At 39.3% G+C, this 18,545-nt stretch overlaps 1 protein-coding gene across 1 annotated transcript in view; it reads left to right on the forward strand.

Annotated features, from left to right (window-relative positions):
- pdlim4 (PDZ and LIM domain 4) overlaps nucleotides 1-18,545 on the forward strand; it is a 44,645-nt gene that overhangs the window by 15,015 nt on the left and 11,085 nt on the right. The window contains exons 3-4 of the mRNA XM_015052720.1: nucleotides 7,485-7,566; nucleotides 17,403-17,668. Of these exons, the coding sequence (XP_014908206.1) occupies nucleotides 7,485-7,566; nucleotides 17,403-17,668 (348 nt within the window). The remainder of the gene's footprint in view (nucleotides 1-7,484; nucleotides 7,567-17,402; nucleotides 17,669-18,545) is intronic.

The following is an 18,545-nucleotide window of genomic DNA, read 5'->3' on the forward strand; positions in this document are numbered from 1 at the left end:
ATTTAATTAAATGTATTTAATTAAATTCATTCATTCAAATTTGAACTTGCAGATAATAATAAGAGCGCAGGAGTGTCAAAACACATTAGAGAGTGAAATTATGAGAAATAACAGGACAGAAAGTATGCTAATAACACATTAGTGTTATTAGCACCTGATGATTAAACAGTTGCTATTTTCTTACACTGACTATAGGTTAGTTTGCTGGTTCAGAGGACCTCAGGTGGTTTCAGATGAATCATTTTAAAGCGGCGGAGGCTTCCTCAATGCTTTTGGACTTAAGGATTGTCACATGGCCTCATAAGAAGTACTTATTAGCTAAATCAAGACTGATACATGGGTACAACCCTACACCGCTCTAACTGCAACCCATGTTTGAGAGTATAGGGGATTTAAGGTATAAGAAATGAAAGTGGGGATGGTGGTAGGAGTTCAGTCGTTGTGCAAGACATTTTACCTGCCTCACCTACCTGACGTCTGTCAGACTGCCCCAGAGCAGCTGTGGCTACCATCCAGTAGCTCGCCACCATCACTGTGTGAATGTGTGCATGAATGGGTGAATGACTGAATGTAGCAGTTTATCAAATCCGCTGGACTTGATAAACTGCCATACAAGTCCAGAGTCAGAGTTAAACACCTTCATTTTTTAGTAGCACACAGTTACTTCACCAGTAAAAATCAAATGTTGGCACCATGTTTTCTTCTGCTACGAGATCTCACTACATCCCTACTGAGTTGTGAAAAATCAACCATGTCAAGCATGTCCTCATGCTGCTGAGGCTTGGAGGTATTGTTCATCCTGGAAGTATCTTTGTCATGATGGAAAGAGGAAATAAAACAAATGAGTTATCCATTCTATAGATGTGATGTTTGGGACTTAATTGATTGGAAATAGTCCTCAACTGTGGGCCACAGAAGTGAGGAGTATTTAACTGCAACCATTGATTCCAAAGTCAAATAAAATGGAAGTGACTGAAGGAGCACATGCTGACTCACTAGAAAATAATATTTTAAGGACAAGCAGTTCTCAGCCCTTATTAAAAGACCATGTCATGAAATACTGCAAAGAGTCACAAGAAATAGGAGACCTGTAATTTTGTGCAGCAGCTCATCGACAAAATATATGAGTCTTCACGTCTGCTGGGAACCAAAATTACAGTACACTGGGTGCAGCTGAACTTGAGGTCTTGAGTAACTTAAGAATGTTTCTTTGTAATGGGTTCACATGTTTAACTTTCATAACCCACATTTTTTTTATGTCTTTTATGGGGCTTTTTTAAGAATGTCCAGCATCGTGAGGTTTCTGCCTAGATGCTCCAGGAAACAGGAAGGCTAAGAAAAACATAAAGAGGCAACATGGACGATGTGATGGCAGTTATAGTTATTAATTTGGTTTTTAAATGCTTAAAAAACAATAATTTGCCATGATTAACTGCTTTGCCGTGTCTACTTTTATTAGATTGACACTTTTTAAGTTTCCCAAACCATATAAAACAGGAAGTCTCAAGTGCTATCAAAGTCTGCGTGGTATTTGTTTTGCTCTCATGGTAACATTATGCAACACAGTCTCACGAAAATGTATTAGCACTACTTTGGTCTGCAAAACAAAAACAAGTAGAATAAAGAAATGGAAAAATGAGATTTAAAATTTCTTACAGGGACTATAGAAACCCAGCTCCAGGCAGCAATTAATTAAAACTATTTTTTTATTTAAAAAAAGTATTTTTAAAATAAATTATATTAGGTAAGTAAACAGCAACTGGAAATAAAAAGGAGTCTACAATAAGTGTGGATATAACAACAGACATCAGTATTCTAACTGTAGTCCTGCTAACTTCTGTTTTTTTTTTGGTCACACTTCAATTTTTCAGGTTATCAAACAAATTTTAATAGAATAAATATTGGCACACTAGGTTTTCCAGGACCTTCACCATGTATTTTTTCTTTAGCCAGTTTGTGACTGGCCTGCTGCAGACCCCTTCACTTTAAGGTCACAAACTGAGGGCCAGGTATTAACACTCAGTATTTTCTGAACATCCATCAATTATGGTAAGTCGCCAAAGCAGCTCAGACCATCACACTTCCACCACCAAATATGACCATATGTGACATTGTTTTTCTGAAATGCTTTTAGTTTTAACCATATAAAAATGTCACATTTTTTCACATTAGTACACAAATTTTCCCCAAAGGGGAAATACATCAGGATGATGTTTGTCTTCAGTTTTCTGGACTTGGAACATTTCCAGGAATTACATTTTTGCTCATTGTCTATTTTTATTGTTGACATATGAACACTAGTCTTTATTTATTTTTCTGGGTTCATTTGTGGCCTGCTTGAGTCGTCAGCAGTCTTATTTCAAGAGCCACACCACTTCTAGGAATATAAAGAAAAAACAGTATACTGGAAGGAGGCAAATAATTTTATGACGTAGTGTATTTTAGAAATATTAGGAAGTAAAACAAGGAATTAGTTTATAGAATTCAATTAGTTATGATTTATAAGTTATAATTTGCAAAACAGTGACCCTGAAAATTATGTATCTTTTCCAAAAATCTCATGATCTGAATGTATTTTAGCAACCCTGATTAAAAATGCTAACCTCATTGGCCTCTGTCAAAATTCTATGTGCCCAATAGATTCTGCAAAAACTACTCTAAACGTTAACCTTAGTTTAGTTCAACTTTGTTTTTTAACAGGTTACTGGTTGGGTTATGCTTAGAAATCTCTTGAGGGGAAAGAAGAATCAAGGATAATTTTGATTGAAAGAATGGAAAAACAGGGAAGAGAATGAAAAGATTATTCTGGCATCAACAATGAACGACATCTTTCCATTTTTCATCATACTTTCCTGCTGATGCATGCCTGCCTCTCTCTTACTTCATGGCCTCAGTCTTTAAATCCGCCTTGTCATTATGCAAAGGAAAAATAGAAGAATCCCTCTTCACACGTGTTGTGCCTAAATTTAGTGTGGCTTTGTAGGACGTGGACAGTCGTATTCTGCATATTCTCAGACATTTACTCATCTGAACCAGCTGGAGAGGAAAACCTCTCCTCGCTTTAATCCTCCCTCCTTTCCTCCACAACCTCTTTGTTCGTGACCTTCACGTGTCCTACCGCCGTTTCCCCCTCCAAACCCAAATCCCATCCGACTGAATTCTTTCTATCTTTTCTTCATTTTTTTTCTATTTCCCATTTCTTTTGTGGTGCCTTCACCTCATTGCAGTCCCTGTCATTCTGCCAGAGCTTGTTGAAGAAAACTTTTGTCTGAAGAGCATGACGGACAGATTATGGTGGTTGGGACGCATGTTTCCACCGCTGGTCAACGTCTTTGGAAAGAGTCGTGTGTGGCCAGTTAATGCGATGAAAAATGAGTCATCATTTCCGCACTGTGTGTGACGCTGTGTCTTGTTCATGTCATCTAAGTAGTTATTGTGAAACATGAAGAATCATCTGTTCTCATTAAAATTCTACTTGGTGGTTTGGAAGTTTAAACAAAAGTTTGCACCAAATGGCACAAACCCGCTTTTCTGCACATGCATTATTTTTCAGCGTTGCAATCAGTGGGGTTTGGCTTCTGCAGAGCCGGATTAAAGGAGATTTTGTTTTTGGTCTTCAAAACGTTAAAAACTCCCATTTACAAGAAAGCACTGAAGAGTCGCTTTCCAAACCAAAGTCCATAATATTTAGAATCATCAGAAGGTTTCAGTGAAACCGTTTAACAGAAATATAGCAACACAAATGAAATTCTAGTCGCCTCTTTTTTATTGAGAGCAGATGATCCCAGTCAAGGGTAATTATAGTTTAAAAATATGTCATTCATCTTTGTTTTGACTAGGATATAAACTTGCTGGTAAAGTATTAAAAATTACCACAAGTAGCCATTAGGTCAACTGGTTCACTTAGTGAATGTTACTGTGCTTTGGGCGTCCATACCCTTTAAATATTTTCACAGTGTAACCATACACCTCAATGTATTTTATTTGGATTTTAACTTCCTTGCTGCTGCTAAAGAAAAGCATCCCCACCTCATGTTGCTGTCGCTGTAGTTGGAATGTGTTTATGGTGATGTAAAGTGCTAATTTTCCACCTAACATAGCCACAAAACAGATGTCTTTATTCTGAGATTAAATTGCACATAAGGGGAACTTGGTGTACTAATTAGTGGTGCACAGTAGAGTAAATAGGCTGAACACAAGATTTTTTTTGTAAACAAAAAATGAAAACCCTGGATCCTGTTTAGTCCTTTTTACAAGACCTGTCCTGCGTTGGTCTATTTTATATTTCACTGAAATAAATTTAAAGTTTATGGTTGTGACCTAGTGGGTTAAAAGGGTAAGACGATGTTTGGAAGGTTGTATACTCAGAAGGGTTTTCTGTTGCCGTAATACTTGAGTTACATAAACATGAGTTTAAACAAAAAAATCCAGCATCAGAAGGTTTTAAATGAGGAGAACATATTAAGTATTACTACATATTAAAAATAAATCCCATCATCTCCAGATAGAAATTAAAACAAGATAAGGTATTAAGGCTTTGGAAAGAATCATAGAAATTAGAGATGGAGTTAAAGTTCCCCTTGGTGGAGGATTTGCCCTTTATGCCTCACCCTGACTTTGTGACCTGTGAGTCACAGCTGAGGAATTCAGCATGAAAACTGCATGGGAGCAAAGGATCAACGGGCTCCTGCTGGGGCGAAACAAAAGAAACCCTCCAAAGGAACCAGCTTACTCACAGGTCTGCTCCCGGCCAGCGCCGCTGCCCTCCGTCTCATCTGTCCTCTCACGTTTCTCTCTTTTATGTGGTTATGATTTCAGCATTTAAAGCATTGGGGGAATCATTGGATAATTTGATCTCATCATCAACCGCAACCAGATTTTGTCCAGGAATGCCTGAAACGGTGCTTTTAAATGTAGCTGATGTTTTTCACCCAGGAAGGAGAACAATGAAATTGTTTCAGCTGAGAAAGTAGCAGCTTTGGTCGTATCCTATAGAGTCCAGAAGGTTCTTTCTCCTAAACGCTTTTGATTAGAGACAAATACAACCATGAATCTAGTTGAAGCTTGGAATGATCATTGATCACCAATATTGTTATTTGAGCACAGTTAGCTGGCAGCTGTTTTTTCTATATTTTTATTGTATGTGATTGTGGCATAGTGGGTTTGGTTTTTTACAATTTTTGAAACTTATGGAGTTCATGTAGATTTTCCCTCCTCTGACACCCATTTTTTAAATACTCCAACCAGGGGATGGGTAATTTAACTTCAGCATAAATACAGCTGGAATACTAGTTGTTGTACAAATTGTTGACAAATGAATATTACACTTTCCATTTGTGCAGTCCATTGTGTGTAACTGAATACACATTTATTTATTGAAATGGTACTACATATATTTTGCTGTCATTTAGAAAAAGAACTGAGTCTATATTTGACTGGATGAAGTAAACCAGCTTATCGAGTTCAGCTGTCTTCCAGCTGGACTTTTTATTTTTTTTATTTCAAAAGATAAACATGTGTCTTCAGAGTAATTCTGGGTTTGGTGGAGCCAACAATGTGAGGTTCAAACCGGTCAGCCTGTGATACTTTCCACTTTTTAGCCTGTTTTTGTTTGATTCTTTAAAAATGTCGGTCCAGCCAGCAGGCTTGGGTTTGAACTTTCATATCTCAATAGACTGCTTGTGTGGTAACCACTGCAACCAAACAATCTGGGGAAAGAATTATGACTTTCTGCTTCTGAATCATGGAGGTCTTAGTGCAAGGGCGGGAGCGTTCTTCCTACGCAGTTCTGGAGCTGCTGCTCATCCGGCAGACACTCGGCGCCTCATAAGAGCATCCTTGATAGCAACACCTCCGTGGCTCATATCTGGAGCGTTGCCTCAGCCTGAGCAATGCTGTGCCAGCTTGCAACCCAGTGATCTCATCGAGTTCGACAAAGCCTCACCCCTCTGTGGGGTCAGCAACTACAGGCAGACACTCACATTTGTGTTTTTTGTGGATAAATATGCTGTTTACCCACAAACATGATATTTACCCACAAAACACCAGGCACATTGGCCCAGTGTTACTGAAGCTTCATGCGTTCCCTTCTTCACATCCAACACTACGGTTCATCTGGATTCATGTTACTTAAAGAACCCCTCCTCAATCATCTTTGTGACATTTACACATAACTTGACAGGGAAACAGAACTGAAGAGAGCTCTGAATGAATTACAATGTTTTATCTGGAAAAGGTGACACATTTTTGGTTTCACTGAAGCATTTTTCTGTATGTTTTCTAAAGGAAGAGGTGAATCATGTGAACCCCTGCTTATATGTATGCAGAAGGCCCATTGAGAAGTGCAATAAATAATCCATCTTACCCTAGCAATCATTCAGTATGTTGTGCACGTTTTCATAAGTGTTTTTAGCTGCAGTTGATTATTATGCATACAAACAAAAGAACGGTCTAACAATCCTAGATAGCAGTAATAGAGTTATCACTACTTCTGTACATTAATAGTAAGAACTGGCTGTGATCCAAACTATAACTCTCATTGAAGTGTTGAGTGTTACTTTACTATGTTGCTCTGTCTGGAGGGATGAGAAGTAATTGTACTCATTTCCAGAGGTAAAACCTGCCAAATGTACAAATCAGCTGCTCTGAGTTCCTTCCAATAATACAACCAGTACTTTTTCATATTTTGTAATGCAACAACCATAACATTTTTATGAAAAACTACTACTACTACTAACAAAGCATGATCACAACAAACTTTATGTCCCCACCATCTTTTACTCTTTGGATATCTGCAGTCATTGTTTCCCCACATGTAGCAAAAATGTTGTTTTACATTTGACCTGAGCAGCTTCCAGTCTGTGGGTGGTGGTTAACTGCCGCGGTCACGCTGCCGGATTGGGAAGTTCATGACTCCTGGATGTCCTGTTGATTTGTGCAGCTCCTCCAGAGCGGCCATCTTGCTTCTGATCAATGCTCTCCTTCTGGCTGGTCACATCAAGTAGACAGACGTATCTCAACAGGTCTGTCGTTGTGCAATGCTCTTTCCAAGAGTAAGAGACTCCACTTGGCAAATGGATCTTCTGACTGCAATTTATTTCAATGGATTTTATTTATGGGTATAAGAGTACAGGGGTTGATTACAGAAACTTCTTCTTAAATATTTGTAAAAAAAAAAAAAACACACACACACACAAAAAACATATTGTTTTCTTCACTTCTAACAATTACACTATGTGTTGATGGGTTTTTTTCCTGGCTTAGTCATGCCAGAAAAACGAATAGGAACAGTGTCTACTTTCACTTTTTCTTTGTTAGTTTTTAGTAATTCACTCTCGGAAAAAATGACACTTAATACAGAAGGAATATTGTCAGCAAAAAAAAGAAAAAAATCCATCCATCTCAGCAGAAATTTTCAGACGCTTCAGCACTACAGGGTACGTTGGCAGTATTTAACGCCGTCTCTCATGGGGATTGTGTTTCAGGTCGGGATCTGGAGAGAGAGTGTGGTCACCAACTGTCAGCGAAGATGGAAAGATAAGTCCGTTCGCCGAGCCTGATGCACAGGTAACCACCGTCTTCTCTGGATTTCCCAAATGACAAGTCTGAGGGTGTTTTGTCAGAATGAAATTTGCATAAAATTTGGAAGCAGTCACAACTCGTCTCTCAGCTTGACTATGATCAGGCCTTAGTAGGAAACTACTCATAACATGACACCATGTTGAATGGGATTCATTAGGAAAGACATTTAAATAGTGGAGGTAAGTATATGGCACCATAAAAGAGATAGTGACTGATTTTTACTACCCAACATCAAATCTTTAATCTAGTGAAGCTAAATTTGAGTTATGCTCTAAAATCAGCTGTCGGTGATAGTGTCTTTTACAGCCCTTTGCATCTCCCACAGGAGAAGGTAAGTCATGTCTGCGGCCATAACTGTGACCTTTACAACTTAGTGGCTGAGTGGTTCCAGTTTGTTTTGACAGCAAACAGAATCTATGGAAACAGGCACAAAACTCGATCCACAAGCTGCATGTACATGGTCATTAAGTCTGTTATAAATGGGAGAATGCGTCCCACTGTTCGCTGGAACCGTGTTGAAATAGTGTCTCGATTGTTCTCCAAATGATCAGCTGCCAAAAGGAGATTCACGGCATGATGAACTCCACCAGATGAGCTTTTTCCAATTTTTTCCCCCCCAATTTCTGGCACGCCTGCTTGTTTCTGAGCACACAGAGAATGAGACGTGTGTTGGGTGTAAACATGTGTGCACATATGTTGTGCGTGAAGAGTTTGTACGATGGAAACAGACAATGAGAGTATTGTATACGTGAGAGATGCTCAGTTGTCAAGGACTGTTGTGGTAGAATTGAGCCTGACCTGGATTTGTAACAAAATATACAGAAGGTTAGCACTATTGCTCTTTGTTAAAAATATTCACTTTCACTTTTAAAGGTTACTTCTTATCTACATCAGCTGATTTCTCAACAGTGACTCTGTCAGCTTTCCATGGGAGTTTCCCTACACAATACTGTGATATTTTTAGTATTTGTCAACCATTCCCAGCCAGCAGTGATTTTCTCAGTAATACGTTATACAGCTGTGAAACGGATCACAATGGTGACTTCAGTCATTCATATTTTAAAAGAAACATTTACAAAGCATGCATTAATTCTTTCACATCATTTTGCAGAAGTTACCAGACAGAGCTTAGTGTTATTAATGCAGGATGAATAAATACTGTAAATGAGATGATAGTTTATTTTACTCACTCAATGCACAAAGAATTTTTGCAAAACTTTGTGCATTTTTTCATCTTGAACGCTGTTATACATATCAGGTGTGAGTATCATCTGCAGTGAGACTCCAGCTGACCAAAGATACTATTTCTATAGAAAATGTGAAGCTATAAGCAGCAAATATTACACAGCATGTGATCCTTTAAGATATTTGATTTTAATCTGCCTTGATGTCTCAATGAAACTGCATTTAATCTATTGTGTAGTCCTGTTAATTTTAGTTCTCTTTTTCAGAGATAATGAAAATTGTCCAAATATTTTTCTGTAAAACCGGTGGCCCTTCAGCCTTCCTGACTCAGTCAGTCCAATCTGAGGTCCTGGTTTAACATGCAAAAGCAAATCCCAGACCAAAGTGAGGCAGACAATCGGCATCAGTTTATACAAACACAGACGAGCGTGACAGGAGTGCTCTGCCTGGTGGAAACATGAGAGCAGCAAATCCTCCCTGTTCTCCCTTTTCCTTTTTCTCCATCTCTGTATCATCTCATCCAGTCCTTCCTTTCTCCTTCAGCAAACTCTAAAAATTCTCTCTGGCGTCTCTTTCAATAAAGTGAACCTGAGCAGCTTGAAATCACCAGCTCTGGGCCACTTCAGTGTCACACTCAGGTGGAATCTTCTTAGCATGAACAGAGGAAACATCCGCTCCCCGAGCCACAGCTCTCTCTTTCTTTGTTTCCGGCTGTTTTTTGAAACTGCTTGAACGGATCACAATGCTGATTGTTCCTGAGTCTCAGTGGAAATGATATACACATCGTGACCTTGCTCACACAGGCTGACTCAAACGTTGCACCATGTGATATTTTTGGCTCTGATTTTTATATCAGAGCAGTGATGAGCTGCTGTAGAAACGGCCAACAGAGATTGACTGGGCATGACAATCGAGTTAAAAGTTTTGTTTTCAGTAACTTAAAGAAAGGTCTGCCATTCAAAACTTGTATTTACAATTCACTTGTAAAAATCTGGCTTTGTGCTAAGGGTAACAATATTTTGTTAGCTGACAGCATTTGAAGATGGCGCGTTTATTCTTGCAGTCCCAGATTAACAGATGGAATATTTATTAAATAGTTGGAAATTCCAGTCTGACTTATGGGAATTTACTACTGAGCAGGAAGTGACACATGGAAGGTGTGAGATGTTTCCTTTCACCTTGAGAGCCCTGGAGATTCTCATAAAAGTTTGAGAGGAAATGCTGTAGTTTTTGGCTACCAACCAAGCAGCCATGTGACTGTTTCTATAAAACAGTAGAACCATATGATGCAGGGTTTTTTCTTGGGAACTGTGCTCATATTTTGGAAAGAGTGACCACAGGATGGAAATGTAACTTCTTAAAATAGAAATGATTGTGATAAAGACGAGTGGTAAGGGTTAGGTCATGATGAGGTGTCAGGAAGGCCGTTGTAAATTGCTTTCGTTTTAAGTGTTATTCTTTTTGTTTTGTCATCAATGTTGTTTTTTGCAGTACGTTCTTCTTTCCTGCAGCTTTTTAAACGCCCAATCGTTTGCCTTTGCTTCTCTGCGTCAACATGAATCCAAATTACATGTTTGCCATCCAGTTGGCATTTTCAGAAGCACTTGTATAGCATCACTGAAAAGTAGACAGTACAAGTTAATACAAAATGTATTTAGTGGGAACCGTAGCCCAATGAGGGGATAAACAGTTCCTCCAATGAGATCTGGGTTTCCTCCTTCTGGGATGTCACTTGAAAACCTCCCAATCCTGGAGCTTCCTGACCGAACATCCTCACCTGGCTCCCCATGGTACAGACCAGCAGAGAATCCACTCTAAGCTCCCAGCAGATGACAAAACTCTGGGTTTTTGTCACCATGATTCCTAATCTCATATTTTAAAGACCTCCTAAGGAGGATTCAGAAATGTTTTCTTCCTCTTATGGACATTGAGAAATGCACCACAGTTCCTCCCCCACCAGTTGCTCGGCGTTGCTAATCACCAGACTGACGCAAGTACCTGCAGTTTTTCCACACTTACAAGAAAAACACATTTGGCTGATTGGAAATATTTCCACCAATAGTCATGGTGTAGAATTTAAAGTATCACCATCCTTAAGTGTTACCTTATGAGGGTGACGTCAATTTACAATTGGCAAAAAGAATCTGCTTCTCTGTCCAGCAGCAGCGTGGAGGCTAGCGGCTCCAGCTTATTGACCAGCTAAAATCAATTTCTAATAGAGCAGCAGTTCTGAATGCAAGGTCAGGTCAAAGTCTGTTAATGGATTAAAAAAGACCTTTACAAAATATGCATCAGATCTTTTTATAAATGGCTTTAACTGCGTGGTTATCAGCTTTTCTCTTGAAACATTTTCACACACCAATATGGTTATACTACTCTATCAGTTACTCGTGTTTTAAAGTGTCTTAACTGAAGTTATAAAGTGGCAGCTTCAAGTAAGTGGGAAATTCCTGCTGTCAATGTTTAAGTCAAACAGCAGTTCTTCTGGCTAACAGTTCCTCGGTGTCATTCATGGCAGCTAACCTATCATTATACTGTTAGCTATTGTGGTCAACAACTATGGTCCTGTGGAAAGAATGGGGCCTCACAATGATGAAGCCGAGAGGTCTGGATCACACGTCACTGGAAGCTTCCAGTCTCAGCTCAGGCGTTGGCAGCAGAAAGCAAATTCTCCAAGCTAACATTAATAGGAGCTGACAGATAAACTCCTTGCATGACTTGCAGGCCATAATTCCCCCAGTCCCTGGAACTGAATTATGCTTTTAAAACAAAAGTGTGCACATAAAGCACATTTGTTTTGTCAAAGGAACAATGCCATTGTTTTGAAGTATTTGCTGTTAAAGCTGCTGTTCCTTTCAAGATGGGATGTCCAATTATTTAATGGTCTATTGACCTTAGCAAGCCTGACTGTTTGGTGTACCGAATGCTTCAATAATTCACTAAATATTCTTCTTTGACATCCCACCTGCAAATCATTTTGCTTTTATATGAGTGTTTGTGTTCACTACCTAACCACTAATCCGCTGAAATGTCCACATCGGTTTCAGGTGCGTAGCTCTCGGCATGTTGTGAAGTAGATGGAGTCGTTAAAACTTTTTTTTTGTTCATGAGGCTCCACCTGTCTGGAATCATTTAGGTGCATTTGATTTACACACCTTTCATTTTCATGTGTGTGCAGATTAAAAGGGTTCCATTTTGGACTCATTTTGACCAAAATGGAACCCTTTTTACCCACCTGAGAGTATTTAACTCTGATTTAACTGTGATACAGCTTTGATTTAAAGCTTCTTTAGTGAAAAATGGGAACACTGCATGTGGATTAAGAGTGGATTACTGGCCTTTCAGCGACCACAAAACTACTTGGTCCAGGCAGTAACACTAGAACAAGCTTTAAAAATATTATACCAGCTTTTTTCATAAACAAAAAAAACATTTTTTAAGGTTCCACCACACACATCTTTACAGGCTGTGCTTGATTTTTGCCAGACATTTTGCTTTGCATTGTTGGCAGATATCTCTGCTTTGGTCTCTTCTTCAGTGAATGACTTTATTGTCAATGTGCAGAGAATCAGTACAGGGAAATTAAGAATGACTCTCTTCTAAGGCCCGATTAGTAAAGTAATAACTACAAACAAACACACAATTTTATGTCCAAAGAAGATTGGAGACTTGAAGTTGGAGTTGTCTTCAGATGCAGCCAACCAACCCTGAATGTATGAGCTAAAAAACTTTTTATAGCAAGCATTCAAATCAAACTAAACACATCTTAAGTCTTTTTTAATTGTAATGCTGAGGCCTGTAGGTTCTAAGATGTAGAATTGTCACTTTCTTTCCTGTCCCCTCATTGAAAAATTGACATGTGAAAAATGTTTCTTGCTGTACAATGACCTTGACCCTTCTTCTATTAATTTGCAGCAACAATTGTTTTTCTCCAGTCATTGTTTTTTCTTGGTATGAGTTTATCCACAACTGTATGCTGCAGAACAACAAACTTCCAGAACTCCTGTTGGTTAATCTAGTTTACTGGTCAGCAGCTCCTGGCTGCTCTTTCTATTTTAACTGTATGGTCAGTAAAACTGTTACTAAAGCATAAATTCATGAGTGGTTAGGTTATTTACATTTATTAGAATTAACTTTTTCTTTATTGCAAAATGTTTGTAAAACATTTAATATTTTCAGACCAACTTTTCTGCAGCACGTGATACTCTTTGTTGTCGTCAGGGCTTTTCAAATGGGGGTCAGGCCCGGGGAACCGTGAAGCGCCGGTTTGTGTTTGGTTAGTAGTGCAGGCTGCTATCTGAAAAGCTTAACTTTGAATGAATTAAACTATGCAGGAGGCAGCAAAGACAGGAAGTGGGTGCATGTTTCAGCATTGCCATGAACTTGTATGTGAAGCATTTGGGTTTAAGTCTCCAGTTATAAACAAACATGTGCTTTCATTTAAGCTGCTCCACCTTTCAACCCCCAACGTCTGTCCTCTGGTCCCGAATCACCGCTCTGCCACAGTCTGACCCGCTGCGCACTGAGACGTTGGACTTTCTGTCAGTGTATTGAGTGGACATGTTTGGGCTTAAAATGACCTCAGTAACACATTTTGAAGTGTGTAAGTAAAGTCAAAAGTAAACACATACTTTTCTCTCTTTGCCCTGACTCTTCATGGTCCTTCCTGTGTGTACACACTCCCTTACACTACAAGTCTTCCTGAAACATTAGTCATGCTTGGTTACGAGTGAAAAGCACGCTGTTGAAATCACGTGGATTCCTCGATTTATGGGAATTGGACAATGCTGGGCCTCATAAATGGAGTAGTTCAGTCTGTTTTTGTTTGGAAAAGCAAGTTGCACCAAATTTTACTGAATTGTAAGGGTAATAAAGGGCTATTTTATCTTTAGATAAAAGCCCACATCAACATCTCTAAACTTTTAAAATGAAAATATGCATCTTTATTGAGGAAGATTTGGCACAGGTAACTTAAAGACGGCAAACTGCTGCACCGTTCCTACACCTCAAAGGCACTAACAGGTTCTGAATGTAAACATACTGGCATTTTTATAAGGCATGCACCAGATGTGCTGCCTTATAAATCTTCCATCCATCTAAAGAAAATATCTGTGGAACGGGCGTGGACGGGGAGAACGGAGAGAGCGCTGCAAGAATGAAAAGACAAAAGGAAAGGCTGACAGGTTTGGCTTGGCTGGGTTCAATCAAAACACATGAAGTCACCCCATTTCAGTCAGGTGTGTTCGGTTGAAACTGTCCCAGCTTTTTCAGTATTTCTGCAGGAAATGCAGAATACAGGTGTATATCGTAGCTGGAAGATCAGAGCACATCCTTCACCTTTTATTAATTTTATTCTAAGGATAATGGCATCTAATCTTTAGCAAATTTACAACCAGGGCCTGAGCAAGCAAACTTTGTGTAGCTCTTCTTGGTCACTTCCCTCTAGGTCTGTAAAACAAAAATTGATTCCTTGACTTTTATCTTTCTTTTGAACATGTCATTATATATGTTAACAAAGGATTACCTGTCGTTCTCCACTCATGTTTGCAGAGATCGGTATCATAAATCAAATGTCTATTAAGTTTCAACTGGAACGTGTAACAAAATCCACTCTCATGGATTTTCTTTCCCACTTTTCTAAGAGCACAGACGTGACTAAACTCGCCCGGTTGTCTCAGTTATTCTTCTGATTGTTATCTGGAGATTTAACCTTGTCTAAGAGTGAGAAACGAATAATGAAGACTAAAAAAGACATGTAGGGACAGCTATTTGTTTTTGAAGAAATTCTGCCTCAGTTATGGATATATTCTCAGGAAATTGAAAGATTAAAGAGGATAAAGAAAAAGTGCACATGAGGACAGCAGCCAGAAACAGAAATCTTAAAAGTCGAATGTTATCAAAATGTTTTGTTAGAAGGAAAAAGGAGACAACTGGAGGGAAAAGGGTTTGGCACAAACTAGTAATAGTAACTTAAAAAATCCTGCCAATGCTACATTTTTGGTGGATCTTTTCATTTTAAAATAGAAGTTGATTTCAGAATTTAATTTGTTCAAAGAATCTTCACACTCCTAAACTGTTAGGCCAAACCAAAGAACTTCCAAAAACACTGAGGCCTTAATGTGGTTGTCATGCATTCAGCAGTGTAAGAATAAGAAGCTAAAGACAACAAGCAGGATCTAGTCTGGCCTGTTTGGTTCTAGTTTGGTCGTCATTGCTTAGAATTTAGTTTCTTTTCTTCTAAACTGCCTCTCAAAAGTTATTCACATTTAACTTTTTTATTTGCCTTTTTCCACTGTTGGATAAAGACCACAAAATTAAATGTATTTTAGTAGAATTATATGTAATACCACAACAATAAAAAAACCCTATGCTTAACAAATGTTAGACTTTTTTGTAACAAATTGACATTAAAAAGTGAATTCTCAGTCCTTCATTTTGATACAACAAACACTATTCAGTGAAGGCTTTAGTTTCTGTTTGACCATTAGCAATGGTCCATTAGTGAACAAACAGCATGAAGACCTAGAAACCCACCAGACAGCTTAAACATCTACTATCACTTTTCAACCTACTATCCTAAAACAGGAAGTGAGTGGCTCACTTAATCTGACTGCTGCAGAGATCCACAACTGAGGCGGCATGAACAATACAACAATCCAGGTGATGATGGGATAAGTATTAGTTATGAACTCCACTCTGGCTTTTGTGGAAAAATAGCAAGAAGAAAATGATTGTTGAGATAAGCCATGAAGGCTTGTTGCAGCTTGTAACAACCAAACAGGAGACATTAAAAAGAAAGTGCTTTGGTTAAATGAGACCAAAATAAACCATTTCACTCTACACCCAAAACGCTAAGTCTGAGGTAAACCTCATTCTGCACGCACCAGTCACACTGGGTAACATGGTGGTGCCAGCATCATACTGCTGGAGCACGGAAGCTGATTAGAGTTGATACGAAGTTAGAAGTTGGGTACATTGACATCATGGAAAAACCTGTTAGTGTCTGTAAAACACTTTATACTGACAGGGGGGTAGGATTTCTTGTAGGACAATGACCGGTCAGATCTACGCTGGAATTCCAGTGTGGAACGGCCCAGTCAAAGTTCACACCTAAATCCATGTTGGAATCTTTGGAAGGACTTGAAGTGCACCCTTCAGATGTTCTCCATCTATCCTGACTCGGCTTGAGCTTTATTGCAAAGTAGAACAGGCGGAAATGTCTCCAGATGTATGAAGCTGTTAGAGGCAAAACCCCAAAGGACTTAAAGCTGGAACTGCAGCCAAACTGGTTTCACCTAAATACAGATTCATAACACGATTTTCAAATGTTATAAAAGAAAAAAAAAGCACCATCTTGTGTTGGTCTGTCGCATAAAATAATAAAATTCCTGATGTTTATGGTTGCAACATGAAAAAGTGGAGAAAACTTTATTGTGGTTGCTGTAGCTCTGAATGCAAACTCTTCACTAATATTTTAATCAAAGCGTCTTTTGTTCAAATGTGCCTGTATTGTTGAATTTTTAAGGAGTGTTTGTGGTTTACATTTTCTTTAATAGCATGGGACTTATGGAGGACCAACACTGACGTAATAAAAAATAAAAGCATAACTAGATTTTTATGCTTTATTTATGCTAAATAGATATTTATGCTTTTATTTTTTTATTATGTCAGTGTTGGTCCTCCATACGGACTGGACAATGGTGGGAAATTTGAAAGCTAAGGCTTGCTGCTGCAGAGGGAAATCCTACTACACTTTGAAAAGCTTTGATTGCATGATTACCATAGACCTGTGTGTGTGTGTGTGCGTGCGTGTGGTCCAGGGGAAAACTGAGAACAGGAGGACATCCAGCAGATCCATCTGTTGAAATAACAAGGGTTCTGGCTACAGAGGCGCTGAACCTCCAGCACCTGTGACTGAAGCACTTTAAACCAGCCCAGAACACACACATGCTCACACACACACACATACACACACATGCACCCATTCCACTGGCTCAGAATTACAGAAATCTGTTTTTCATGCTGTTGCATGGTCGAACTTGTAAACAAGTTTCTCCATCTCAGCTAAAATGTTTAAAAACTCTGAAGCTGTGATAATGTACAGCTTTGTTTAGTCAGTAAAGCTGCTGGCTATCTTAGAAATTCAAAGGCCTGAAGCGGTATCAGAAGTGGTGACATAAGCGCGAGCGTTGCAGTAAAACCTTATCTGGAAAATTCTGTCTGTGAGACATCCGAGCCCGGCTGCAAAGCGAGCATTATCTCTTAAGTGCGCTGATAGCTGCAGTAAACACCGAGCAGCTCGATGATGTCACATTGCGTTTGTGCAAATGCATGAGGAGGGTGTTGACCTCTGCACAAACTCCAAGGATACAGCAGTTATGTAGGTGTCGAGGCAAGGCAAACTAAATGCAAATGTAACAAAAAGTAGACAAGGTATCATAAAAACTAATATTTGATTCCTATTGGAAAGCAGTACAGAAAGTGGAATCTTTTTTAAACGTTTTCAAGTTTCTTTTCCATAAAAATCTCCAAGCATCATCTCCACCATTATGTTCGATTTTAACCTATTTTCCATTTAAATATTAAAGTCATCCCTTCTGACATGCCTTTCTTCCTCTTCTTTGTCTCTTTTGCAGAATTTCCGTCCCATCAGCAGCAGTTCTGGCAGCTACGGACGTAAACCTTCGTACACCTCTGATCCACAGTCCCCTCTCACTCCTCAGCCCACTCACCTGAACAATGGACACACCAGACCCAACAACGGCCACAGCTATGGATATGGGAACGGAACTGGGCATGCTCAGTACAACAACCCAGCAGGGCTTTATGCTCACAATGGCAGCAACGGGGACAGATCCCTGCCAGGCAAGATGGGGGGTCTCAGCCTGAGCGCCACACACAGGTGAGACAATAAACGTGATTTTCAAACGACATAAGTGCCGACAATGAACCATAATTTGCAGGATCAATAGCTCTTGTGGATTAGGTGTGTGAGGTTGTTTTTGTGTTCTAATTTGCACCTTATTTCTGCTGTTTTAATTAGTCTTGTTCTGCCTTTCTGAGCTTTTCTCTAGAGCTACCATCAAAATAAGCCCTCATTTTAATGTGTTTGTTCCCTATAAAACCCAGATTAAAGAAAGAACAAAGAGATCCATGTTGTTTTCCTGCTGTAACCTGTACGAGTGGAGAACAGTGAACCATGTCCGTGCAAGCTGTTAAGGCTTGTTGGCTTTCAGAATATCTCTCCGTGAGATTTCCCAGATCAGCCTCATTGCACACCACGGCTGTGAGAAAACCACACAAGGAAGTAGGAGCCCGTCTCCAGCAACGGGCTCTGAAATTAAAAAGTAGGATTTCATTTAAAAACAGAACTGTAGTATGTCATACATGGCAGATGTCGGTATGTGCAGATCTTAACAGAGACCCAGTTTGGATATCCTGCGACACACCTGCGCGGCTTGCCCCTGATAGCCTGGAAAAGCCATTTGCTGTTGTGTGTTCCCTCCAGCAGGTTATAAACCTGTGTCTCCTGTTCCCTGGTGAACATCCTCTGAAAAACTCCCAGAGTTCCCTGCGACTGGACTGTTAATCCCATCCAGGTCTCCACCCCAAGCCCAACGGAAAACCCAATATTTAAAACTATTTTCATGGCACCCATTGACTTCTGTCATTCTGCTTCTCCAACTGAACCTATTACTGCCATTTTTCTCTATCACTCAGCTTCACTTCAAACAGAGCTGAGCGTTTTTTCTGTCATGTAACTTCCTGGTGCTCCTGAA

Source organism: Poecilia latipinna, unplaced genomic scaffold, assembly GCF_001443285.1.
Source record: "Poecilia latipinna isolate Pla-1442-1.1 unplaced genomic scaffold, P_latipinna-1.0 Scaffold1127, whole genome shotgun sequence".
Lineage (NCBI taxonomy): Eukaryota > Metazoa > Chordata > Actinopteri > Cyprinodontiformes > Poeciliidae > Poecilia > Poecilia latipinna.